This window comes from Kogia breviceps, chromosome 14 (genome assembly GCF_026419965.1).
Source record: "Kogia breviceps isolate mKogBre1 chromosome 14, mKogBre1 haplotype 1, whole genome shotgun sequence".
NCBI lineage: Eukaryota > Metazoa > Chordata > Mammalia > Artiodactyla > Physeteridae > Kogia > Kogia breviceps.
Window position 1 is genome coordinate 1,371,415 of NC_081323.1, and position 24,274 is coordinate 1,395,688.

The 24,274-nt window shown below is 65.3% G+C and overlaps 2 protein-coding genes across 3 annotated transcripts; both read left to right on the forward strand.

The window, feature by feature from the left end:
* The first annotated feature begins 237 nt into the window (after positions 1-237).
* Positions 238-7,279, forward strand: RBBP8NL (RBBP8 N-terminal like). Its single transcript, XM_067012607.1, has 13 exons — positions 238-298; positions 1,373-1,415; positions 1,947-2,042; positions 2,372-2,484; positions 2,926-2,998; positions 3,362-3,492; positions 3,635-3,717; positions 3,961-4,127; positions 4,692-5,430; positions 5,680-5,818; positions 6,303-6,373; positions 6,471-6,597; positions 7,221-7,279. Exons 1-13 carry the CDS (start codon positions 238-240, stop codon positions 7,277-7,279), a joined length of 1,902 nt encoding a protein of 633 aa, XP_066868708.1.
* A 3,327-nt stretch (positions 7,280-10,606) lies between these two features.
* CABLES2 (Cdk5 and Abl enzyme substrate 2) lies at positions 10,607-24,239 on the forward strand. Of its 2 annotated transcripts, XR_010836397.1 has the most exons (11): positions 10,607-11,011; positions 17,574-17,645; positions 17,741-17,833; positions 18,934-19,011; positions 19,563-19,671; positions 20,034-20,199; positions 20,581-20,684; positions 20,870-20,976; positions 21,557-21,761; positions 21,897-23,896; positions 23,992-24,201. XR_010836397.1 is itself a non-coding variant. In XM_059036539.2 (10 exons), exons 1-10 carry the CDS (start codon positions 10,626-10,628, stop codon positions 22,035-22,037), a joined length of 1,461 nt encoding a protein of 486 aa, XP_058892522.1. In that variant the 5' UTR covers positions 10,607-10,625; the 3' UTR covers positions 22,038-24,239. The 2 variants fall into 2 exon arrangements, 1 of the variants encoding a protein (XP_058892522.1); XM_059036539.2 differs by having other exon boundaries at positions 21,897-24,239.
* The last annotated feature ends 35 nt before the right edge of the window (positions 24,240-24,274 follow it).

The window sequence follows — 24,274 nt, forward strand, 5'->3', positions numbered from 1 at the left end:
ACACGACCCAGTGGGTGGCCACAAGACAGGACTCCCACGCCCACCGGGACCGGCTTCCACCTCCTCTCCAGGCTACTGCTGGACCCTACATCCCGCAGGCCCTTCCTGAGCTCATGTGACCATCTCCACACTTTCTGCTCCATAGGCTGGAAACGGAGGGGCAGGAGAGGCCAAGGGCCCACCCCCTCCACCTGGAGCACAGAGGGGCCTGGGCCAGGGCCAGGGCCACGGGAAGCCATGGAGAGCTTCATGGAGTCGCTAAACAGGCTGAAGGACGTCCATGAGAATGAGATCACGGGTGAGCGTCTTGGGATGGACAAACCCTCACTAAGGGCCAAAGCCAGGCCGGGGGGCTCCCACACATCGCCTCCAAATCTCGCCAAACCTGGGGACCTTGCCTTGCAGGCCCAGAAGGGGAGTCCTGACCCAGAGCCCAGAGCTGCAAGTGGTCAGGAGCCCAGCCCCAGACCAGCACCCCCGATCACAGCCCTGGAGGGCTGGTCCCTGAATGGTCAGCTAGCATCAGAGCAAAACTAAAAAGCCAGCCTGGTCACAGAGAGCCGAGAAGCTCTGGCCAAGACCGGCCCCTTTCCCAAGGTGGGGACCTCAGTGTCCCCCAAAAGGGAGGTCACCTACTTCCCTACTAGCAATGGGATCTCAAGGCTCCAGAGGCCTGTCTAGACCTTTCCAGGGCGCTGAGCTGAAACCCCTCTGTTCCCCTCCAGGACACCCAGGCTGAGGTCTGCCCGGCCGACACATCTGTCCGATTTTCCCTCCGGCAACAGGGCTGCAGCCACACCACTCCCTTCACCCCAGTGCCCGGGCCATACCCTCCAGAGTCCTTTCTGAGAGTACTCACACACACCCTGAAGCCCGAAAGGGCCTGGTTCACCTCCCCCAGAGACCCAGAGGGGCAGGGGCTGCTTGGGCTAGCCTAGGGCCCAAGCCAGACCACAGTGAGGTGGGGAAGAGGGGGTCTGCTGGGGTCTCCCCCAAGGGCCCATTTTATTTCAACTCTGGCAGCTCCCCAAAAACTTTCCTCTTGGGACTTGGCCAGGTGGCTGGTCACTCCCAGCAGCAGGGTCCCTCCCCATCTCCAGACAGACACCAGAGCCGGAGACCCCAGGGAGGGGAGAGGCTGGGCCCAGACCGGGTCCCAGGCAGCCAGGAGAGGGGGCGGAGGCTGTCAGCAGGTGCAGACCGGGAGCCCGCCGAGGGGGCGACTTCAGGGAGGCAGTGAGGGGACCCAGGCAGGCAGCAGGCGTCTGGAGAGGGCCCTGCCAGACAACCGGGGACAGGAAATGCCCCGGCTCTGCTGCAGGGGTGCAGCACGGCTGGGCCTGACCCTCTGCTCCTTTCCTTGCTCCTCCAGGCCTGCAGAACAAGCTTCTGGAACTGAACTCAGAGAGGTGTCGGTGAGTGAGGACAGGCCCTGGGCCAGCAGATGGGAAGGGCAGCGGTTCCCCGGGCAGCGGTTCCCCAGCCGCTCACGCGCACGCCCCGCAGCCCCAGGGCCCCGGAACGGCCACCAGCTGTGATGCAGAAGCGGACAGTGAGGCTCGGCTTGCCGGGTGGGGGAGCCCTGGTCCAAGGTCCAAGCCCCTCCCCCAGTGAACAGGGACCCTCCAGGGGGCTGGGCAAGCCGCGTCCATGCAGGGCGCCTCCGGGACCAATCCTTATCAACAGGAGGACTCGTCGTGAGTCCGGGAGACCCGCGGGCCGGCTCCCCAAGTCCCCATTGCATAGAGGAGGCTGCAGGTGGCACATGGATGAGACGGGGTCCCCAGGGAGGCCGCAAACACTCTCGCTTGGGCGTGCTGGCATTGCCCTTGCGAGGCCCCACTTCTCAAGGCAGTCCCAGGCCGCGGGAGAGGCTGGCGGGGCAGCGCGGGGCCCCGGCAGAGCAGCACGCAGCAGCGTGCATAGCGCGGCCCGTCCCCCCGCAGGGACGCCCAGAGGGCGGAGGAGCTCTGTGCCAAGAACCGTCAGCTCAGGGAGCAGCAGAGGGCGCTGAAGGAGAACCTGCGGGCGCTGGAGAACAGGTGGGGGCACCTATCACCACGCTCACGCTCACGCTCACGATGGGGGCGGGGCGCCCAGGGAAGCCCAGGAGGGTTCTACGGAGAACCAGTTTGGGAAGCTCTGGCATAAACGAAACCACCGCAGGACATCTCAGAGCCTTAAGTAAATTGCATTTTTAAGGTTCCCTCTCAAACTCAACGGCACATGGATCGCGTAGCCCCCAGGGTAGGCGTGAGGCGGGGCTTCCACGGAGCACACTTTGGGAAAGGCAGGGCTCGTCCAGGGAGGGGGGCGGTGGGGGTCCCGGCCTCCCTGCTCAGAGCGGCCTCTCGCCCCCTCGCCCCCGCAGGCTGCGGGCCGGCCTGTGCGACCGCTGCATGGTCACCCAGGAGCTGGCCAGGAAGAAGCAGCAGGAGTTCGAGAGCTCCCTGCTCCAGAGCCTGCAGCATGTCTTCCTCCTCAGTGAGCCTGGCCCCGGGTCGTTCCTCCCGTGGGGGCCGGCGACCCCCCAGGGCCCGCTCAGCCTGACGAGGGGTCTCGGGGAAAGGGGAAGAGGCGATCTGGGCCGTGCCATCGGTGGGGGGGGGGACACCCACACCTCAACTCACAGACAGATGGTGCAAAGCCCCCCGCTGGCGCCCACATGCCCCGCACTGGTCAGTTACCCAGGCCCCCTCGGGGCCCCAGCTCCCACCTTCCCATGATGAGGAGGGTCCTGCGGAGCCCTGAGGCCTCATAGGGTCTGCCGATGAGGACACGCCTCTTTCCCTCGGCACAGGGGTGGGGGGGTGGGGGAGTCCCTGGGGGCTGGGGCCAGGACAGGAGGGGCTCCTGGGGGCTGTGAGGGCCCCACCCCACCCTGCTTCCCCTCCCCCAGTCCCTCCTAATCAGCACCTTCTGCAGCAACCGAGCTGACCCGGCTGCAGGAGGAAAACGATGCCTTGAAGGAGGAGGTGAAGCAGCTCCGGGGCCCAGGGTGAGTAGGGGGAGGCACCGGGGCCCAGCAACCCTTACCCCGCGCACCTCAGTCACAGCAGGCGCCCAGCACACTCACAGGCCCCCGGGCACTCGGCACGGAGGGGAGGGGCTCCCGCAGGCCAGCTCCCCAGAGCAGATGCGACCTCCCCTGGTCTGCAAGCACAGGTCCTGGAAGCGGAGCTGGGCCCCAGCACCCATGGCAGCTCTGATGCCTGGGCTCCACGGGGACATCGGTGCGAGCCGACGATGGTGGTCTTTCCTGGTCACATGGGTCCCCAGGAGGGCGCCCTGGCCTTTCTGATCGCCGCTGGGACACTGCCCTCCCTTACCCACCCTGTCCTTGCCTCCTCTCTTGAGACAGGGCCAAGCCCCAGTTCAGGGAGGGCGCCCCAGAGCCCCCGTCACCCCTGCTGCTCCCCTCCCTGGGCACCCGGAAGGCCGTCACCGCGAAGCCACTGGAAGGCCACAAGGAGATGGAGGGCGGCCACGCAGGTGCGGGTCCACGGGGAGGAGGGTCTGCTGGGGGGCGGGGGAGGCCAGGAGGCTGGAGCCCCAGGACCGGGGAGGCCTCTGCGCTGAGCCTGCCCCTCTGAGCACCTCCCAGCCATCCTGACCTCTGTTTCTCCTCCCACAGAAAGGCCGGTGGGGTACGGGACGTCTCCAGTAGCCAAAATCTCCCCGGGTACCAACCTGCCTGAGCCCCGGGCCCCGGACACGGTGAGGGAGAGGGACCCAGAGCCCACTCCTTCCTCTTCCCGGGCAGCCCGAGGCAGGAGGCTGGCAGCCGCCAGCTCTATGTGCCATGCACACGGCCTGTGCCAAGCAGGGACCCCTGAGCTCCTCGTGATGTGGGTGGAGGAGAGGCTCAGAGCGGGTGGGTGACCTGCCCCAGGTCGCACAGAGAAAAGGGCAGAGGGCAGCAGCTGACTCCACCCAGGCTGACCCATCCACCCCGTGCAGAGCCCCCAGCACATCTCCAACCAGCTACACGGGACCATCGCCGTGGTGCGGCCAGGGTCCTGGGCCTGCTCCGCCAACAGGGGCTCCGTCAACGGGACGTCCCCACTGCCACCCCCCAGGAGCAGACCCCCAAGCCCGCCTGGAGGGCACGGCCTCCCTCTGGACAGGTGAGGCCCAGCCCACCGCCACCACCAGGAGCAGCCTCGGTCGGGCACCCAGTCTCCTGCTCTGGTCCCACCTTTGGGGAAGGGGCCAGTAGCCCAGGGAAGTCCCTCCCACTATCCCTCCAGGAGCCCCACCCTCCCCTGGCTTGGCTCTCCCAGCTATCCTGCCCGGAGCACAGTTCCCACGTGGCCATCTCTTGCATGGCCAGAGCGGGACGGGGGGACATGGGGGTTGGAGATGCGGACCAAGAACCCGCTCAGAAGAGCCCACTCAAAGGCTCTCACCGTGGTCTGAGACCACTCAGCGTCTCAGAGGAGACTGGGGGCGGGGCTGCAGTGGGCCCACGGGTGGGCTGGACGCTCCAGGGGACCGGGCAGGCAGCCGACGCCCAGGAGAGGGAGAGGCCTTGGCGGCCAGGTCCCTCCACAGAGCCCCCAGGCCCCAGGTCAACTCTGCCCGGGGGGCCTGGCCGTGCCCCTCCCCACTACCCACCGTGTGACCTGGGCGCTCGCCTCGCCTCCCTGGGCCCCCAGTGTGAAACGGGGGTGAATGTGGGCCGTGGTCAGCGGGCTCCTCCTCGCCCACAGCTTCCTGCAGGCCTCTCTGCCCTCTGCCAAGCCCTGCGAGTCCCCGAAGCGCTCCCTCCAGGCTGACCGCCTCTGCCACCTGAACCGCCACCTGGACCTGCCCCGTGGGAGCCCTCACAGCGGCCCCCAGGCTCCCGCCACAGCCTGCAGCGGCCCCCAGCCCCAGGGCCTCAAGGCCGGGGAGGCGGAGGCCTGGGAGGAGCCCGCGGGTCTGCTGGGCCTGCCAGGCGCCCTGGCGGGCATGCGTGACCTGCGGCTGGAGGGAGCGCTGCACCTGCTCCTGGCCCAGCAGCTGTGGGCGCGGGGGCGGGCGGGCGGTGCCGGGCTGAGGGGCCCCCCGGCGCCGGGGAAGGCGCCACCCTCCCCGCCGGCCGGCCCCCACTCAGAGGGTCCCGGCGGCGGGGCGGCCGGGGCAGCCCTGCCCAGAGGGCAGCACCCACAGCCCGCAGGCTCAGGCAGTCCTGGGGCAAAGGAGGCCTCGGCCACACAGGACTATGTCACAGACAAGCCCCTGGACCTCTCGGAGTGGGCCCGGGGCCGGGACGGCGCCCCCAGGCCTGCCAGCCAGCCAGGATCACTCAGCCCCCCAGGTGCCCACACGCCCAGCCCCAAGCCACCCCAGGGAATGGAGCCCTCTGCACAGTCTGGGGTCCAGGGACTCAGCGACGGCAGCAAGGGGGCCGAAGAGCCAGAGGCAGAAGGGCCTCCAGCTTGCACGGTAAGGGACCAAGCCCAGTTCCTGGCCTCCATGCGCCCCACCCAGAGCACCCAGCGGCCCTGGGCTGCTCTCCTCCCTCTGTTCCACCAGCCGGTTCCCAGGGGGAGAGCCTGGCCGCCTGAGTCACACCACACGGGAGACAGCTGACCCTCCAGCCCCAGCCAGGGTCCCACAGGCTGCGCTCAAAGCCCGGCGAGGGCAGGGAAGTTGCCTCACGTGAACTCAAGTCACTTACTTGCTTCCCCCCAGGAACCCTCCCATTCTCTCCCAGGCCTCAGCCTGCCCTCTCCGAGTGGGCCAGGATATGAGGACAGAGGGAGGCCAAAACCGCCCCCCTGCCCGCAAAGGCCTGATGGAGACGGCCACCCGGGTGAGGATGAGTACTTGCGTCACGAGATCACAGGAAGGCACCACAGCGGGGAGGGAGGTGCGGTGGTCAGCATCAGCTGGGGGCACCTATCCCGGGACCTGGCTCAGCCCCCTGGGCCCGACCGACCAAACCCTGGCTCTCGGACTTGGTTCCCCCCACCTACAGACCCAGAAAGCAGCTGGGGGCTCAGGGAGGGCACGTTTCTGGCCACAGGCAGCGAAGGGAGAGCATCTTCACAATTAGGGCTTCCGGGCAGGTAGGGAGCTCCCCGTCACCCAGCAACCAAGCCAGGGGACACTCCAGCCAGTGGGGTCATTGTACGGGTGCTGGAGACACTGGGCCTGGATTCGACCCCAGGGCAGGTTCCTCGGTCCCTCTGTGCCTCAGTTTCCTCATCTAAAGAGTTGTTGCCACTGGTCCTGGTACGGCAGGTTAGAGGCCTGTGCTTCCGCTAGACTCCCAGGCCACCAGCCTGGCCTGACCCACACCCTGCGTCCTGCAGAGCTCAGCAAAGCCCAAGGACAGCAGCCAGAGTCAGATGAGCTAGACAAGCCAGACACCTCGGACAGCGAGGTGGGTGCCCGGCCACACAGCGGGGTGGGGCTGGGGCACCAGGGCTGCCCCGGGCTTCGGGGAGGGTCCTCGGCATGACCACACACCCCCCCATCAGGTGGGCCTGAGCACCGAGGCGGTGGCCACGCGGAGCTCTCCAGCCGAGGGACCCAGGGGGTTCTGCGCCACGGAGCGTGGGCGGGGCCCACAGAAGAGGAAGCGGGCCTCAGACCAGTGGAGCAAAGGTGGGCGGCCAGGGCTGGGCGGGGCGGCCACAGCAGTGATGCCCCCACCCCACCTTTCTGGCTACTTGGAGCCCAGCAGCCAGCCCTGGAGCCTCTCCCGGAGCAGCCCCATAACAGAGACCCGGGTCAGGCCTGCGTGAACCCTGACTCCACTTCCTCCTCCTCGCGGGCTGGCCCTTTCACCCCCAGCCTGTTCCCCTCTGGAAAGGGGGCGATACCAGGGCTAGCGTGAGATTCCAGGGACACAGCCGAGGAGGGTCGTATCGTCTTCGTGTCACGGGGGAGAAGGGGCGTCCTGGGCCACGAGCAGCCCCCAGGCCTGGCGGTCCTGAAGCCCTCCCCCTCTCCCAGTCCCACGGGGACGGGGTGGGCACTCCTGCACCCTCTTGTGCTGCGCCAGGGTGTGGGTGTGTCTGTTCCCTCTGGGGGCTCGGGGGCCGCTCACGTGCTCGCCAAGGGTGGTACCTGTGGGCTTCCCCCACCCCCCGCTCGGGTAACAGGACGTCCTCCCCTTCCCGCTCAGGCTACAGTGGCAGCTCAGGCCAGGCCTCCGGGCGCCCACGAGAGCCTTAGAACGCCTGAGCTAGCTGATACTGCATGCCGCCTGGTGTTTGTCCAAGCAGGCCTGCACCGCAGGCTGGGCTGTGGCCGCCACAATGCGCCATTGTTGCCGGGAAGGTGACCACAGCCTGTGTTTGCCGGGTGAGCGGTGGAGGAGGCCAGCACGCCTGTGTGATATCGTGGCACATCCCGCTGGGCATTTTTGGAAGCTGTCCTGGTGGGCGCGGTCCGAAGGGGTGCGCCGTGTCCGCCCCCTGCCCTCCACACTGAGTCAAGCCCACTCCCACCCTCACCCGCCCACCCGGGCCAGGGCAGGGCCTCCGCAGCAGGCACCCACGTGCCCCAACACCCACAGCGGTGATCAATGAGAACAGGACCCTTGCTCAGCTTGTGCCACGTGGCTCAGTGCCAGGGGCAGCGCCCTTGTATCTTGTGCCCATGGAGCGGTTCAAGACAGCATCCAGTCGTCACTGCCTTTGGGCCTCATGACCCAGACCCAGCCCAGTGATGAATCCTCACTGTTTCACAGATGGGGAAACTGAGGCTCAGAGATGGGGTAACTTGCCCAGGGTTACGGAGCTGGTACATGGGGTCAGGATTCCAACCTGATCTGTCTGACCTAGAACCTAGAGCTGGTTCTGCATCCGAGACGGGCCTGAAGCCCAGCACCTCGGCAGGTCCCACCTGTAAGGGTCTCAAGGACCGGATGCCCCGTCCCTGTGGCCGCAGAGGCAGGCCCATGGAAGCACCTAGCCCATGCGTGGGGATTCTGAGAGCGCTTCCCCGTGAGCTCGGCTTATCCAGAATGTCCCAGACCCTCTGCAAGGTGGCAAGGGAGGCATCGGGGCCAGGCCGATTCTAGGATCACACACCTAGGGAGCAGGTCTGTGCTTCCACCAAATTCCCAAAGGCCCACCCTCCAATCGGGCCACCCTGTCCCGGTGTCCGTTGCTGTCGCAAACAAACGTGGGCTCTTGAGTTCCCAGAAACTGCCGAGACCCTGGGTAAGAGCCCAGTGTTGCTGCAAAAGAGGACACATAAGGCCACTACTGCGCTTCCTGGTCTAACCTCGGTCCACTTCCCACAGCCTCGAAGAAGCCGTCCTGAGGAATAAGGAACCCAGGGGAGCCAGGAGCCCGAGGGACCCCGAGGACGGCAGCCCCTCACCCAGCACCAGCAGCTGGGAAGAGAGCCAGGGGCACCCCAGCCTGCCCAGCCGTGCTCCCCACCCGACTGCCCGCGGCCAGGACAGCCCACGCCGCCAGCCAGCAGACGGCCCCAGCAGCAGCGTAGTGGACTGGGTCCCGGCCCACATCCAAAGGGGTTGGGAAGGCCAAGAGGGCTGGTCTTCCGAACCCCTCCATCTCAGAAATGGTCTTGCCCACCACCCTCAGCCCAGCATCTGCTCCCTTGCAGGGAGTAGGGGCCCGGGAGGCCAGGGTGGCTCAAGCTCCAGCCCAGCCCCACCCCCACCCCTGCTGTGCACAGGCAGCCCTTCCTGGACAGTGCCCCCTCCTCCCACCAACTCCACTAGCATTCTGGACCCAAGGGGCTGCGAGCCTGGCCGCCCATTCCTGACGGGGCATGGAGCTCTGAGCGGTGGTCTCGGGCGCCCCCTCGTGGAGTACCACAAACGGGTGCTGGGCAGTGAGGGCGCAGGAAGGCTGATGGCAGCACCCGGAGTGGCGGGGGGGGTCCCAGGGCACCCGGAGAATAAAGTGTAATGAAGGATGGCGTATGCAGCTGGCAGGGTCAGGGGTCATCTGGGCTTCCACCTGCCTGGGCAGGTGACGCAAGAGGCTCTTGAATGTGCCCAGGGATGGGAAGGCACTCCCTTTCTCAAGGGCAGGATCAAAACCAGCCCCATCTGCAGAGCATTACAGGGACAGGGCAGCCTCTGGGGAGGGCTGTGGGAACACAACAGGGAATGTCCGCCAGGCCCCACACAGAGCCCCTCCACACTCTGGGTCCCTGGTCCTCTGGCCTGTGAGCCATCTGTACCACCACAGGGCACAGAGGGCAGCTCACCCAGGCTTCCACCTGACACAGAACCTGGAAGAAGACCACGCCCACTCCTCCCGCCCCCCCCCACCCCGTCCCTGCGGCACCACCAAAGTTTAACATAATGCCAACTGGCAGAGGAGAAAAGTCTGCAGGGCCCAGCTCCATTATCGGGCAGCAGACAGCATGGTTTGGGAGCTGAGGGCCAATAACCAAATGACAGCCCTCCATCGCTTCATCCTCCCACAGCCCCTTTTCACTTCCCTCATCTGACATCCGCTTAACTATTAGCTACCAGTTTGGCAGTCCATCCCCGCCCCAATCTGCCAGGGTCCTCCTACTGGTAACAGCTGGCCAGCAGGGCCAGGCCCTGGGGCCCTGATCCATGATGATGATACTGACCTCCCCACTCACTAAGAGGTGCTCTGCAGGCCAGGGCTGTGTCTGCCCCGCCCCCCAACGCCTGCACGGAGGAGAGAAATGCGTGTGCGGTGTATGGTTCCACGCAGGAGCATTCACAGCTGCGTGGGCAGACCACACGGCCAGTGCTGGTCTCCAGCCGCCGGGAAGACCCAGCGCTGGTGATAGCCCCGGGCTGAGCCCACTCAACCCTGACCATACCCTGAGGTGGAAATCAGTGTCCCCCACCTGAAGGATAAGTAAGCCCACAGGCACACAGCTGGACAGAGCAGGCCAGTGGCACAGAGGTGGCTGCAGGACCCTGCCCCCCAAGACACAGGTGGGCTCCTGGGGGCTCCAGAAGGCAGCACCTGAGCATGAAGCCACCGGCTCTGAAGTTGAGGGTCCTGGTACAGAAGAGGAAACAGGCCTGGCACACCCCAGACTCAAGGTCGCTTTGCTGCTGACGGCTGTGCAAGATTCTGGGGCTGAAGGCCCAGCACTGCCCGCCTGCCTGCCACCCCAGGCAGGTGCCTTCTCCCCTCGGACTCGCGATGTCGTCTTCAGTCACTGGGGGAGGCCAGGGGGCACTGCTGGCCATTCCTGGGGCTCCTGGCGGGTGGTACAGCTCCAGCGTCCCCACGTCAGACCCCCGCCCCCGCAAAGACACACATCCCAAGAGGGGAAGTGCGTTGGAGCCTAAAGACGAGGCTTTAAGAACGCTGACCACGAACGCCACAGCCCAGCAAATGGAACAGAGCACTGGCGCCCCGGGGCCGCGACTTCCGAGTCAGGGACTCGAACCCGCGGCACCTCCACCGCTCGCCCAGAGCCAGGCCTCGCGGGACCGCGACCCGCTTCTCGCGAATTCCCCACCTGGCCGCAACCCGCTCTAGGACCCAAGGGAGCCGCTCCCCCCTCCGCCCCCGGTGACGCCGCGCTGGCCAATGGGCGGGCATGACGGAAATATATTTGCATACGGGTGCGCCTCGGCCAATGGGCGGCGGGCGCGGGAGCATGCGCGAGCTAGAGGGCGGTGGCGGGCGGGCGGCGGGCTCAGTCGGAGGATGGCCGCGGCTGCGGCGGGTGGGTCTCCGGGCCAGTCCCCGGGCCCCGCCGCCCGGGCCGCCCCTCAGGCGCTGCGACGGCGAGGGGATTCGCGGCGCCGCCAGGCCGCGCTCTTCTTCCTCAACAACATCTCCCTGGACGGGCGGCCCCCGAGCCTGGGCCCGGGCGGCGAGAAACCCCCGCCGCCGCCGCCGCCCGCCGAGGCCCGCGAGCCGCCCGCGCCGCCGCCGCCACCGCCGCCGCCGCCGCCCGCGCCCCCCGCCGGCCTGCCCCTACCCGGACCGGCGGGCAGGGCCTCGGCGCCCCAGGGCCTGCTCAGCCCCGCGCCCGCGCCCGCCGGCTTGGGCCTCGGCCTGAGCTTGGGTCTGGACGGGCAGCGCCAGAGGTGAGTGTGGCCCGGGTCACCTGGGGCCTGGGGGGCGGCTGGGTGGCCTGGGGCTGGGTCACCGCGGGGGTTGGGGTTACCTGGTGGAGTCACCCAGGGCTCAGGGTTGGGGGCAGTGGAGTGGCCCAGGCAGGAGCTGAGGTGGCCTGGGGGCCCGACAGCCCGGGACACAGGGTCGGAGTGACCTGGGGGCCATCAGCACAGTGAGCAGGGTGGCAGGGTGGTCCTGGGCTGGCTCAGCTCGTAATGTGGGGTTGAGGTGACCTACAGAAGATCAGGATTAGCTCGTGACACAGGGTTTGAGTGACCTGTTGGCATAGGACTTGGAGATCTGGAGGTGACCCTGATCCCCTGTGAGCCCCAGACACAAGTTGGGGTGTCCTGGGCCCTGTCAGTGAGGGACAGAGAGTTGGGGTGTCCTGTGCCTTGCCAGCCCCAGAAGGGAGTCTTGACTGGGGGCCCCACCATCCTAAGATGTCAGAGTCGAGAGTCATCTGCGAGCTGTCAACTCCCTGGACACGGATGTTAGGGTTTCCTCGGGCCCCGTGAGTCCCCAGACTTAAGGGTCATGGTCCCTTTAATTCTGCCACCCCTGAATACGGGGTCAGGGTCCTCTCAATCTTGTCAATGCCCCGAACATGGGTCTGGGGTTCCCTCACCCCTTATCAGCCCCCAGACACAGAGCCCTGTCAGCGCCAGACACACCCCCCTCCCCAGCCCACTGTTACCAGTCCCGCTGACACAGGGACTCACAGACACCCCCTCTGTGTTCCCCTTCGTCCTCTAAACTGGGTGACCCTCTCCATGTGGGCCAGGGATCTTCCCTGTACTGTGACATCTAGCCCCAGAGTCTCCCACACCAGGCCAGACCTCCCATCCCCCCATCCCACAGCTACTGGTCACTGGAGGCCCCCATTACCCCTGCCTCCTTTGTCCCCTCTGAGCTCAGGGCCCCTGGGCCTGTCACATCCCAGATCGCAGGCACTCCCCCTGCCCTGATTTCATTTCTAGGAATGCCTCAGTCCATCTCAGGGCCACCCCCACCCCTGAGCTCTGCCCCCTACCCCAAAGCCTGCTTTCCTCAGCTGGCAGACTCTCCCACGAAGTGGTCCTGTCTCCTGGCAGCCGTCAGCCCGAGGACAGTCCTCCCTTCACGCCAGGTCCCGTTCGAGTCACTCCGACACCCCAGGGCACAGCGGCAGGGACACCCACTGTGTGAGGCCTCGTGGGTCCAGCTCACCCACATCCAGGCCTGCTCTGTGCCCTCCTCTCCTGGTCCCGCAGCCCTGTGTGTGGTGCTGGGCAGGCCTTGTGTCATTTAGCAAACAGTTCAGGCGCCCCGGTTGGGGGCCAGGCCCTCCCTGTGACCCCGACAGGCCAGCAGCCTGGCCCACGAAGCTGTTCGAACGGGAGGATGCAATGAAGCACCTGTAGCCAGGAGCCCTGGCTGGCGATGGTGCTTGTGCTGCTTTTGAAGAGTGTGTGCAGGGGCCCAGGCTCTGGAGGACACAGGACAGGCTGGGATGTGGCGCAAGTCAGGTGCCCTTCGGTTTTCCCACTGCACCTCCACGGTCCCTGTGTCCCTCCTCCCCTGGCCCGGCCCGTGCAGGGAGCCCTCTCCTGCCCCTCCCTCCCACTTGGCCTTCAGATCCCTGTTCAGATGTCGCAGGACCGCACATGCCCACCCAGACTCTGTCCCTCCTCGGTTTCTGCTGCCGAGCACAGGGCCCAGCCCTTGGGTCTCAGAGCCACTGACCCTCCCCCGACAGATGGCAGGGTCTCGGGGTGGGCACTGTCCGTTTCTCTCTGTGCCCCCCGGACCCAGAGGCAGGGCGGTGGAGAGTTGCTGCTGAGTAGCAAAGGGGGCTGCCAGCTATAGGCTGTGGACTTCGAGGGTAAGTTGTTCTGGGGAATGGAGAGAATCCTGAGGGCCTTTTCCCCAAGTCTGTGTCATGAGTGTGGTGGTCTGACCCAGGCTTTGGGAACAGACCTGGTTGCAATTCCAGCTCCACCTCTCAGGAGCTCTGTGACTCAGAGCAGGTGGCACAGGCTCTCTGAGCTTCGGTTTGCTTCTCTGTGAGATGGGTTTGTGTTAGGCACTGCCTGCCGGAGGGGCTGTTGTGAGGTCTGCTGGACGGCCAGGGCTCGGCGAGGGCGGCAGTGGCCCGGCCCGGGGAGTGGGGGCTCGAGCGACGTCCCCGACGTCCCCGTGGTCCAGGGTGTGCTCACAGCGTAGCCCGCGGTGGGGAGTGTGTGTTTCATGCTCAGGGCACAGTCCGGTGTGGCTGTTTCTGCTAAGCCAGTGAGTGAATCGTCAGAATCCTTATCTTCCTCCCTAGAACTTGGCTTTCATTTCAACACTGTGGTCACCTAGCACTTACCCGGTTTCTGGCTTCTCCGGCTGGGTCAGACACAGGCTTGCAGGTCCTCTGCCTGCCCCACCAGACCGCTGTGCCCTCCTCTGTCCTGTCGGCCCTGCTCTCTCCTGGGGGAGGCCTGGAGGCTTCAGACAGCAGCAGGGTTCCCTCTCAGAGTCCTGGAGTCACAAGCCTGAGTCGGGGTGTGAGCAGGCCCTTGCTCCTGGGAGGGCTCCGGGGTAAGGGTCCCCCAGGTATCCTGGGCTTGTGGCCACAACCCTGCAGTCTCTGACTCCGTCCTCACACAGCTTCTCCTTGGTGTCTCTGTCTTCACCTGGCGTTTCTCTCTGCTTATAAGGACACCCTGATCCAGCCAGTCATTGGATCAGGGCCCAGCCTAATGGCTTCATCTTAACTGGATCACACCTGTGAAGACCCTAGTGCAGGTGTGGTCGTAGTCACAGCTGACAGGGGCGAGGACTTCACATGTTTGGGGGACACTGTTCGACCCCCAGCAGTCGTCCTCAGTGTCCAGGGCACTAACAAGGGGGAGGGCGAGCCGGGGGCGTGGCCGGGCTAGCTGGGAGCAGAAACCCTTGCGCTTCTGAAGGGTTTGCGCAGGGTTGGCTCCCAGAAAGGGCCTGGGGTCTTAGCTGCTGACTTGGCCGGGAGACGCCTAGCGCTCTGGAGGCTGCTGAGCGCCTGTCCGAATTAAAGCGATTTCGGTGGAGTGTCTGGCAGTCTGTTCACATCACTGATTTGGGGGTTTCTTGCTCTCCAGCTGGAAAACGGCTGGAGGTGGTCACCGAGGTTGGAGCCTAGAGGGGGTCCAGAGGCCTTGCTGAGATGGAGGCCGGCCCAGGACCACACGTGGCTCCTGTCACCCAGGGAAGCTGGCAGGGACTCGGTGAGACAGGGTACCTAGGACGACGCACTCACTCAGCAAGGATGCACGACGGCCTGTGGTGTGCCAGGCCCCGTGCTCAGGCCGGGGTGGAGTGGTGGGCCGGCCGGACAAGACCCCTGCCCACGCTCTCCTGGCAGGGGAGGGTTCAGGGTCGTCGTGCTGGCCCCTGTCAGCAGCCTGCCCATCCTCAGACCGTCTGAGCCCACGTACAGCAGCCCCTGCACGTGGCCCCCGGCTCGGACCGAGTGGTCTCCCAACTAGGCAGGAGCCCTTCTCTTCTCAGCCGGGCTGTTTTTCAGTTACAAAGTGAAGGAGTTTATCAGACGGTGGAAACGACGTCTAAAAAGTGGCAATTTCTCTTCCTGTCTCTGGGGGAAGGCGAGTATGGGTCACCGGTTTGTAAAGGGGCAGCTGTGAAAGGGAGCCAGTGGGGTGGTCTCCTGTGCCCCGGACCGTCGTCCCTACAGAGTCCAGCGCAGGCGGCCTCAGGCCAGTCGCCACCCTGTGGGGGACGCCATCCCGTGTGCGTTGGACGGCTTAGCCGCGAGGGCCTCCTGGCTGCCTGGGACTCGCATTCGCCCAGACGTCAGGGAGTGGGAGGGTGTTAGCTGAGGTGGCAGGAGCCCAAACTTTGTTCTTTGTAGTTTGCTTGTAGCACTTTTTAAACAGAGGTTTAACAGGCGTTCAGGGAGAGGCGCGCACATCCTGACCACCGACCACCAGGACTCGGGGCGCGGCACCGCCTGTCCCCCCACAGGTTCTCAGCCAGGCCCTGCACACACCGCTTCCAGGGGCCTGCTCCCAGTGGGGTCCACGGCGGGGTTGCTCCCAGTTGGGGTCGTTTCGGGTAGAGCTGCTGGAGCATCCCTGTCATGCCTACAGGCCCGGGCCACGGATTCTGAGCCGTTTCCAGAGCGGCGAGTGCTTAGGGGTGCCGTCTTCCCAGGGCCACGTGGGAGACCGTGGAGGTCCCGCCTCGGGACTCCTGAGAGGCTGCCTCCTCGGTCGACCGGCCAGCAGTGGGTTTGGAGAGGGCGTCGCCTAAGGAAGGGGGCAGGCGCCAGTCCCCGTCCTGGGAAGAGCAAACCCGCAGCTGCCTGGCGGCCCCCGAGGGTCCCCATCCCAGCGGGGCTCTCCGCCTCCCTTGGGCCGCGGGGCCAGCTCCTCTGGGGTGGGAGGTGGAAAGGGGGGGCTCGACAGCAACGGCCCCTCACTTGGCCAGCCTGGTCTGTGCTCAGAATTCAGGGTACCCTCGTCAGCGTTGTCCCTGTCTCTGGACCCAAACCCAAATAGTATCACGCGGACACAGGCCGAGTTCAGGAAAGGAGCCCTGAGAGCACGGAGCAGCCTTGATTCCAGCTCCCCCGACGCGGTCCGGAGGGCGGCACGGGGGCGGGCGGCAGAACCCAGGGGCAGGGCGCCGCTCCCAGCCCCTGACCCCCGCCAGCTCTGTGCCTCAGTTTCAGCACCCGGACGCTGCGGGCTGTGAGGGTTGAGTTCACGTATAAAATGCTTACAGAGAAGGAAATGTAGAAGAAACCACAAAGACAGACATGTACGAAACCAGCTGGGATCGGGTGTTGAAGCTTGGTGGGAAGAGAGGCGTCTCCTGGAGCGAGCTGGGCCCGAGGTCAGGCAGCGGGCAGTGTGGGTGCTGATGGTGCCCCTGGGCTGGTCCCCAAGGGCCCATGGCTGCCTCCGTGGAGACTGCCGCTGGCCTCTGGGCCCTGTAAACGAGGTCCCAGGCGTGCAGGCGCCGTCGGGCCTCACCTGGGAAATTACCTGAGGAAGCAAGCCTGAGAAAGCCACGCGGGACTGCTGCCCGGGGCCTGCGAGCCCAGCCCTGCCCTGCGGGGCAGCACACGCACGCCTGTCCGGGGCGTTCCCGTCTCCGCCAGGCCGGCTTCGCTTCCCGGCACAGGTCCTGCACGTCCGCCTGCAGTGGGGCACCCTCTCAGGACAGGGCCTGCCTCATCACCCACCGTGGAGCCGGTGGGCACCAGCCCCTACCCCAGGCCTCCTTGGTTGCTGCGTGTCTGGCCTGAACTGGGAGAGATGGCCTGACCCTGCCAGGCCTCGTCCGGACGCCAGGGGTCCTGCTGCGGGGAGGGTCCCGTGAGATGCTGCACAGAACGCGGCATCTGGGCAGGCCGCAGCTTCCGGGAGCGGCTCAGCGGCGAGGCTCAGCCTCTTAGGAAATGGCCGCGCTGTTGACACGTGGGCCCTGGACACCTGCCCAGCCCAGGCTGGGCGCGAGAGCCGCACTCCTCCATCTCGTAAACCACGTAAACCACGGCGACCTGAGCTCCAGGAGGGGGTGGGGCAGCAGGGCCCGCCTTCTTGGCTTCTTTGGCTTTCCCTGCCTGCGGCCTTGGTGGCAAGAACCTGGGTGTGTGATCTTGACCTGAGGGCGCAGCCTGCGCAGGGTTTCTGGGCCCAGTGCCAGGTGGGAGGCTGCCCTCCCGAGCTCCCTGTGTGCTGGGTGCTGGTAAGGCGCCCTCCTGGGATGGTTTTAAACCAGACCAAACACCCGGTTTGTCTCTGGGACAACCCCAGCTCTGTCAGCACCTCAGAGGGCTGAGGGGAGCCCCCGACTGTAATCGGGCAGCCAATCTTTGGTTCCCTTTTGTGGTCACCGGGACACACTCCTCCCCGACCACCCAGCACGTCTGGGGGTCTCTAGCCTTCAGCCTCAGGCCTGACGTAAGGCCATTTGTGTCCCCTCCCGAGGAGTCGCCGAGGCCATCTCCCCAACCCAGGGGGCCTCCTGACCACACAGCCACACATCTGTGTTCAGACTCCCCTCTGCGTGGGTCTAATAGAAGCGCTTTCCTCCCTGTCCCTGGGCAGGGTTTGGCTCCGGGAAGAATTCTGGCCACCAGGCCCGGACGGTGCTGAGGAGGGGCTGTAGGTTGACGGGTTTCTGGCTCCTTTATGCTCCCAGGGGTGAGCTGAGAGGCAGGAGGCAAGGGCAGGGGAGCACCGCAAGCTCAGAACGCCTACTGTGCTTCCGCCAGGCGACAGGCCCAAGCAGCCGCCTCCCTGACATGCATACCAGGACTGCTGCTGCCCTGGGAGCGGGAGGGCCACGTGTGAACTGAGCCTCAAGTCAAGGGGGACGTAGCCATGGGAAGATCTGGAGAAAGAAGGTTCCAGACCGAGGAAACAGCCCCTGCGAGGGCCCTGAGGCCGGGGATGGGGGCTGGTGCGGGGAGGGCGGCCCAGCCGAGGGGGAGAGGCTTCTGGGTGTCCTGGGCCAGGGGCAGCACCCTGAGGCCCTGCCGTGTCCTCTTTACAGAAGGCGCGCAGGCTCCCAGCGCTGCTCCCTCGAGTTTCTGGAAGATACGGTGGGGTGTGCCTCGGTTCAAAGGTAAGGAGCCCCGCCTGCCGCTTGCACCCCCGTCCTTTCTCCTGGGGCCACAGAGGCTCCCAGGAGGGGAAGAGTGACCTGCTTTTCACCTGCAGAACCAAACATATGTCTGGATCCCCAAGACACAAAGGCCTGAAGAAGATGCATTTCATCAAGAACATGAGGCAGTACGACACCAAGAACAGCAGGTGCCAGCGCGTGCCAGCCCAGCCCAGCCCTGGGGCTGCCCACCGTGTCCTTCCTCGAGCCTGGGGGGTCCGGGGTCCTGCCCTCGCCAGCAACCCTTTCTTCCTTCGGTGCGCTAAGGAAGTGCTCGCCCACACGGCCCAGCCCGTGTCCCTTCGGAAGTGGACCCTCCTCCCCATCCCACCCTCTTCCCTTTGTATTCACCAAACGCTGGGGTCCACAGCACGTCCTGGGCGAGGAGCCATCTGGCCACCACAGCCTTGAGTAGAAGTCTAAGACACAGGGACGTTGGAAACACAGTGGGAACAGGCCGAGTGGCCGGCTGTGTCTGGGAGAGAAGGGAACACAGAGGGCATCTGGCTGCCCTGAACTGGGCTGCAGGGTGACAGCCAGTGCCCAGCACAGCCCTCCGAGGCCCTACATCTGTAGAAGCCCCGTCCCTCCTGCCCCGTGTCCCTCACGCTCCGCCCTCCTGGCCTTGAGGCCATCGTCCTGACCCACAGCGTCTCCAGACCGTTGCCCTTCCTGCTGGAGGCCGTGCCCAGCCACCTACCAGGCAGCCCCGGTCGGGCAGTGCTGCGTCTTCCCTGCGGTGGCTGTAGCTCGGACGGTCCTGGACCCCCCAGCGTGGCCCCCAGCATGACGGGCTCGGCCCCGGAGCAGGCCCCCCGGAGACTGAGCGCCAGGCTGGCTTCAGCGGGCCCTGGGTGCCCAGGGTCCCAGCCAGGGAAGGGGGTCTTCCACCGTCATCCTCCCTGCTGAACTGGGGCCGGGCTGGGCAGAGCCATGCCCAGAGGAAGGAAAGGCCATCCTCCCTGCTGCGCGCCACACGCAGTGGCCCCTCTCGGGCCCCTTTGTCTCGGGACATGGAACCGGGCGCTTTCTGATGCCGTGAGGCTCCAACCCCGCTGGGATGCCTGAGGATGGGCTTCCCCGACCAGCCGTCCTCGGGCATGTGCCTCTGCCTCTGGTGTCTGCACGGCCTGGCCTCTCCCGTGTGAACCGCCATCCCGGGCGTCCCAATGCCTGGGGCAGTTCCCATCTGAGTCTAGGCAGGAGGGGAAACGCCTGCCGCCCTGCCCTGACCCCGTCCTTCCCGCAGGATCGTGCTCATCTGCGCCAAGCGGTCCCTGTGTGCAGCCTTCTCGGTCCTGCCCTATGGAGAAGGCCTGCGTGTCAGGTGAGCGGCTGGTCCGCACCGGCCGGGGGCTGCACACCGTCACTGCCTCACACGGGGCCAGTGGAGCAGCTTCTGCCGAAGCTGCTTGAGAGCTCGAAGGCCATTTGGGTCCTGGTCCTCGGGGAGGGGCGCATCCGCACTGTTACCTCGTTTGGGCTGCTAAGCGTAGGTGCCTGGGACGTTCCTCCTGGTGGGACACAGCTGTGCATCACGTGAGCAGTCCGGGCAGCTGTGCCCAGCGCACAGCCCCGGGAAGAGGGAGGTGGCTGTCAGGGTGGGGACGGCGCGGCGGGACCTGTGTGCCCGAGGGTGTGGCTGCAAGTGGGCGCACCCCTGGGAAGTGACTTGGGGTGAAACCGAGGTCGGCCCACCACCCGGGAGATTGAACAGGAAGGGCCTGGGGCTGGGAAGGAGCTGAGACACAGAAGGCTCTCACAGCGGGAGTCCTCGGGACCCCTGCTGAGGCTGCTGCGGGCTCCTGGGGCTCGGCTCCCTGCCTGCGCGAGGTCGGGGCCGGGGCCGACAGCTCTGTCCCATCCCGTGCGTTGCAGTGACCTGAGGGTGGACAGCCAGAAGCAGAGGCATCCGTCCGGCTGCATTTCCGTGTCTTCAGAGATGGTTTTCCAGTTGGAAGGCGTCGAGCTGGGGGCGGATGGAAAGGTAGGAGCAGACGCCGGGGTTAGGGGGCAGGGGCCTTACTTATGTCTGTCAAGGAAGTAGACTCAAAGTTGTGTTTCACTTGAGTCCTCGAAAACGTAAGGTCCCACGGGAGGAAGCCACGCAGCGTGTGCAAACGGGCCGGTCGCCTGGTGGGGGCCTGGTGATGATGGGAGGTGGGGGCCCCCGAGGCAGGGAGGAGCTCTGGCTGCAGAGCCCAGATGAGGGGCGGGGCGTTCTGGAACCTGCAAGCGGGGAGCAGTGTCAGCCCTGGGTGGCGGGAGCTGCAGCGGTCAGGAGGGACCTGGCTGGACCTCTGGTCCTGGACGGGGCGGCGGGGCTAAGCCCGATGCACTGCCTGCCAGGTTGTGTCTTACGCCAAGTTCCTGTACCCCACCAACGCCCTGGTCACGCTCAAGCTGGACAGCCACGGCCCGCCGCCTCAGCCCCGGCCCAGCGCCCCCCGCGCTCTGCTGGGGCCCAGATGCAAACCCGTCCCGCCCAGGGCGGCGCCAGCTGGCTCGGAACTAGGTAGCCCAAGGGCCCTGACCGGGGACAGGGCAGGTGGCCCAGGGCTTTCCACCCGAGCCCACGGTCCTCAGCCCGAGCGTGGGGAGCGGGTCCGCCGCAGCCTCTCAGGAGGGGGGCCCCCAGAGCGCACGCCCTGTGCTGCGCCTGAGTCCAGCCGCAGAGAACCTGCACCCACCGATGGCTCTGGGCGGGGGTCCCCCTCATCAGGACGTCCTCCCCGACCCCGGCCCCCGAGGAGGGGGGCCACGCCTGGAGCCCCCGACCCCGCTCTCCTTGCCCCACGATGACACCCTCAGCACAGCTGCTGCCTGGCACTAGGCCAAGCTCGGCCAAGCCGCTCACCGGGGCTTGTGGTGGGTCAGGGCTGCCCTCTGCTCACAGGGGCCGACGCGGGGGATGCCCTGGAGTACAACCCCGACCTCCTGGATGACCCTCAGTGGCCCTGCGGCAAGCACAAGCGCGTCCTCATCTTCGCGTCCTACATGGTAGGGGTGCCACCCGGGGCTGGGCTGTGGGCCGCCATGGGGGGGCAGGGGCGGCTGCGCACCCGGGGCCCAGCCTCACCCATGTCTCGGCACCGTCCTCGCAGGCCCGGCGCCTCACAGTCGTAGGCCCAGGTGGCGTGCAGACGCCCCTGGGACTGCATGGGGACGGTCCTTCTCCGTTGCAGACCACGGTGATAGAGTACGTGAAGCCCTCCGACCTCAAGAAGGACATGAACGAGACCTTCCGGGAGAAGTTCCCGCACATCAAGCTGACGCTGAGCAAAATTAGGAGGTGAGGAGGGCGGAGGCGGGCGTCTTCGAGCCCGCTGCCCGACAGGGCCTTCCGCAAGCTGCTGCTAGGCCGGCTCTACGTAGACTCCTGAGCTTAATAAAGGGACGCGCCCCTCCTCAGCCCCTTCCCGCTGTCCAGCCAGGCCAGTGCCAGCAGCTCCCCTGCCGCTCCTCACTGGCGCCCACAGCCCCTGAGCCAGGCCCTGTGACCGTCCCCGCTTGATAGGTGAGAAGGTTGAGGCCCCACAGCCAGAGGTCCAGACTCTGCCTCGGCACGCCGCACCACAGGGCCTTTGCACTGCCCTTCCCTCCCCACACGGCCCCCTCACTGCCACAGGAGCACAGGGACTCTGTCCTCCGGGGGGGTCCCCTTGAGGACAGTTGGGTGCCGCGGGCCCAGCTGAGGGCCGAGTGGAGACCAAGACCAGCCTGCTGCCCGCCCACCAAGCCGTGGGCCCTAGAGTGGGCCACAGCGTCTGGGAGGAAATGGCGCTTTTCTAGTGGTCCAAAGGCACACCCCTCAAGCAGGGACGTGGCCGCCTCCTGGCCCCAAAGCCCTTGGCTCCCGTGTAAACCCGCAGTTTGAAACGAGAGATGCGGAACTTGTCTGAGGAGTGTGGTCTGGAGCCCGTGACAGTGTCCATGGCCTACGTGTACTTCGAGAAGCTGGTCCTGCAGGGCAAGCTCAACAAGCAGAACCGCAAGCTGTGCGCGGGCGCCTGCGTGCTGCTGGCCGCCAAGATCAGCAGCGATCTCCGCAAGAATGACGTGAAGCAGCTCATCGACGTGAGTATGCGTGTCCCTGTCCCACCCCTCCCGGCTGCGGGAGGGGGGGGGTCACCACCCACGCCCAGACCCGGCCGCCTGGACAGGAACCGGAGGAGGGGCCGCAGCTCAAGCCCTCTCTCTTCTTCAACACAGAAGTTAGAAGAAAAGTTTCGGTTCAACAGACGGGATCTAATTGGGTTTGAGTTCACGGTGCTCGTGGCCCTGGAACTTGCTCTCTACCTTCCCGAGAACCAAGTGTTACCTCATTACAGACGCCTCACGCAGCGGTTCTAGCCTGGCCCGGCCCTGTGGGCGCCCCGGCACGTCGTGGGCCGGCAGGCGTGTTTCCAGGCCCGGGGCGCGGACGCGCGGCCCTCGCCAGCCCGTGCCACTGCCCCCCACGCCCTCGCTTCCCTGGAGGGACACAGCTTCTGTTCCAAAGCACACCACACCACCGCGCTGTTTCGGAGAGCCCTGCTGCGTTCCTCCGTGGGCAGAATGTGGGGCTTTGTTGGTTTTTTCCTGTGCCTGGTCTGGCACCAGGACGTTGACTTACGACGCGCGGTGGTGAATCCTGACTTCACAGCGTTTCTCCTCTTCGCATCACTCAGCCTTCTGCTACCATCGTAGCCACCGCACTAGCGTCTCAGGAGATCTGGGTTTCCAGACTTCACTGCACGCGCTCGATTGCTAGCGTTAACCTATTGGGGCATTAATCTCGGCTGTTTGGGGTTTTTGGACGTGGAGACCGCACTGTGGAATCCCCACTGCCCCCGCTGGCCCGGCTCCTTCCCAGCACAGCCCCCTCGGGGGGTGTGCACCCACCTCCCCGCATACACACACCTACACACACACACACACCCCTACACACACACACACACACACACCTACACACACACACACACACCCCTCTGGCGTCAGCCTAAGCCAAGGAGAGCAGACCCCTGGTTGGTTTTGGTCTCATTTTTTTACTCTTGGACTTCTGTTCTTCCAAGGATCACATCACTGTGAAGTCCTGATGCCCTGTTTGGGGTCACACACCACAACAGGCTTCTGGGCACAGAACTAGCCCACCCCACGCAGGGATCCGTCTCACCGGGAAGACCCCCCCTTGCCCACGACACTTGGGACCTTCAGGATGACTGGATTGCTGGCTCTTGACCTTCCTAAGCAATATTGTGGAGAAACCGTGTTTACTGTCGTGTAGGATTTGGTTCTGTGGGTCTTTTTTTCCTGAGGGAACAGAAACTGGTTAAACGGCGTCTGCTGAAGTTGTGACTTGAACCACACTTCACCCTCCAGCGGGGAGGAGACTGACCCCTTCACAGCCCTGCCTCCCCGCAAGGGTCAGGCCAGCCTTCTTCCTCCCGGCAGCAAGTGGAAGCCGCCTTGGCTAGAGGAGCCGCCACACCAAGCAGACCCCAAGGGCTGGTCGTTGTCCTTCTGGGCAGGTGTGTGCCCGGCGCGCCAGCTTCTCTACGCTACACGTGGCCCAGTTCTTCCACTCGCCGCCCCACCAGAAACACTGAAGTCCACGGGCCGGAGCTTCTTCACGGCTCAGCTGCTCTCAGAAAGGACCGTGTTGGCTGGGCCATTAAGCTGCTTCCCTACTGCTGGCCCATAAACCTGTCACTGGAGGGGCTCTGGGACAGCCCCACCCTGCTTCCTATGCGTGTGCACTGGTGCTTTTGCAGAACGGAGAGAGGCCAGCCCTCGTCAGCGCTCAACCACCAGCAACTTGAGACCCCAGCAGGGGTGCACGACGGCGGCTCGGCACCCGCCCTGCTGGCTGCTGTTCCTTCTTCCTCAGCCAGTGGCTTGGGCTAAGGGAGGAGGGGGGACAACTGCAGGATGGAGCACAAAGCCCGTCTGTACTCTGACCTTATTGAGGAGTGCCTCTTCCCTGTCTTCCCCAAGATGCCTCCCAAACCTGATGTGCACCAAGGAGGACTTGAAGGATGAAGCTGCTAGGCGCCAGGCAACTGCAAAGTGACCTGTCCAGCCAACACAGCGTCTCAAGGACACTCCTGTTACAGGCACTGCAGGGGACTGACTTACAAAATGTACGTCCTGGTTTACAATTAGCCTTGAGGAACACATCTTCCTGGAAATTTCTATACAGATGATAGAACGGCTGATACGGTAACTTTACGGTAAGTTTGCTTGTTTATGTAGTGAGAATTAGTCATTTACCAAACTCGTCTGTAACCTTCTTCTTAGTGCATTGCGTCCTTTTTAATGTCAACAGCTGCCGCCGTGTGGTACTCAAGTGAAGCCAGTATTTACGGCATTAAACTTCAGCCTAAAATGTCACCCCCTAGAACCAGCCCACACATCTGTATCCAAGGGCCTGGGGCCACTTCCTCAGTGCCTAGGAGGCGCTGTGGACTTAAATGAGCGCTTAAGTGGCCATCTGACCTCACTGTCTAGTCAAGTGTCATGGATCTGTTTGCAAAATGTAATGTATTTATGCTTTAAGTAAAATTCGGTTTTGCAACACGTGTCACAGACTGCCCTTCAGCCGGCTGGCC

Coding starts and splice junctions, on each gene's coding strand:
- RBBP8NL (XM_067012607.1), top strand. CDS start 238: ATGGAGAGCTTCATGGAGTCGCTAAACAGGCTGAAGGACGTCCATGAG. Junction 299..1,372: donor CCATGAGAATGAGATCACGG/GTGAGCGTCTTG, acceptor TTGCTCCTCCAG/GCCTGCAGAACAAGCTTCTG. Junction 2,999..3,361: donor AAGCAGCTCCGGGGCCCAGG/GTGAGTAGGGGG, acceptor CTCTTGAGACAG/GGCCAAGCCCCAGTTCAGGG.
- CABLES2 (XM_059036539.2), top strand. CDS start 10,626: ATGGCCGCGGCTGCGGCGGGTGGGTCTCCGGGCCAGTCCCCGGGCCCC. Junction 19,672..20,033: donor AGCTGGGGGCGGATGGAAAG/GTAGGAGCAGAC, acceptor ACTGCCTGCCAG/GTTGTGTCTTACGCCAAGTT. Junction 20,200..20,580: donor GCCAGCTGGCTCGGAACTAG/GTAGCCCAAGGG, acceptor CTCTGCTCACAG/GGGCCGACGCGGGGGATGCC.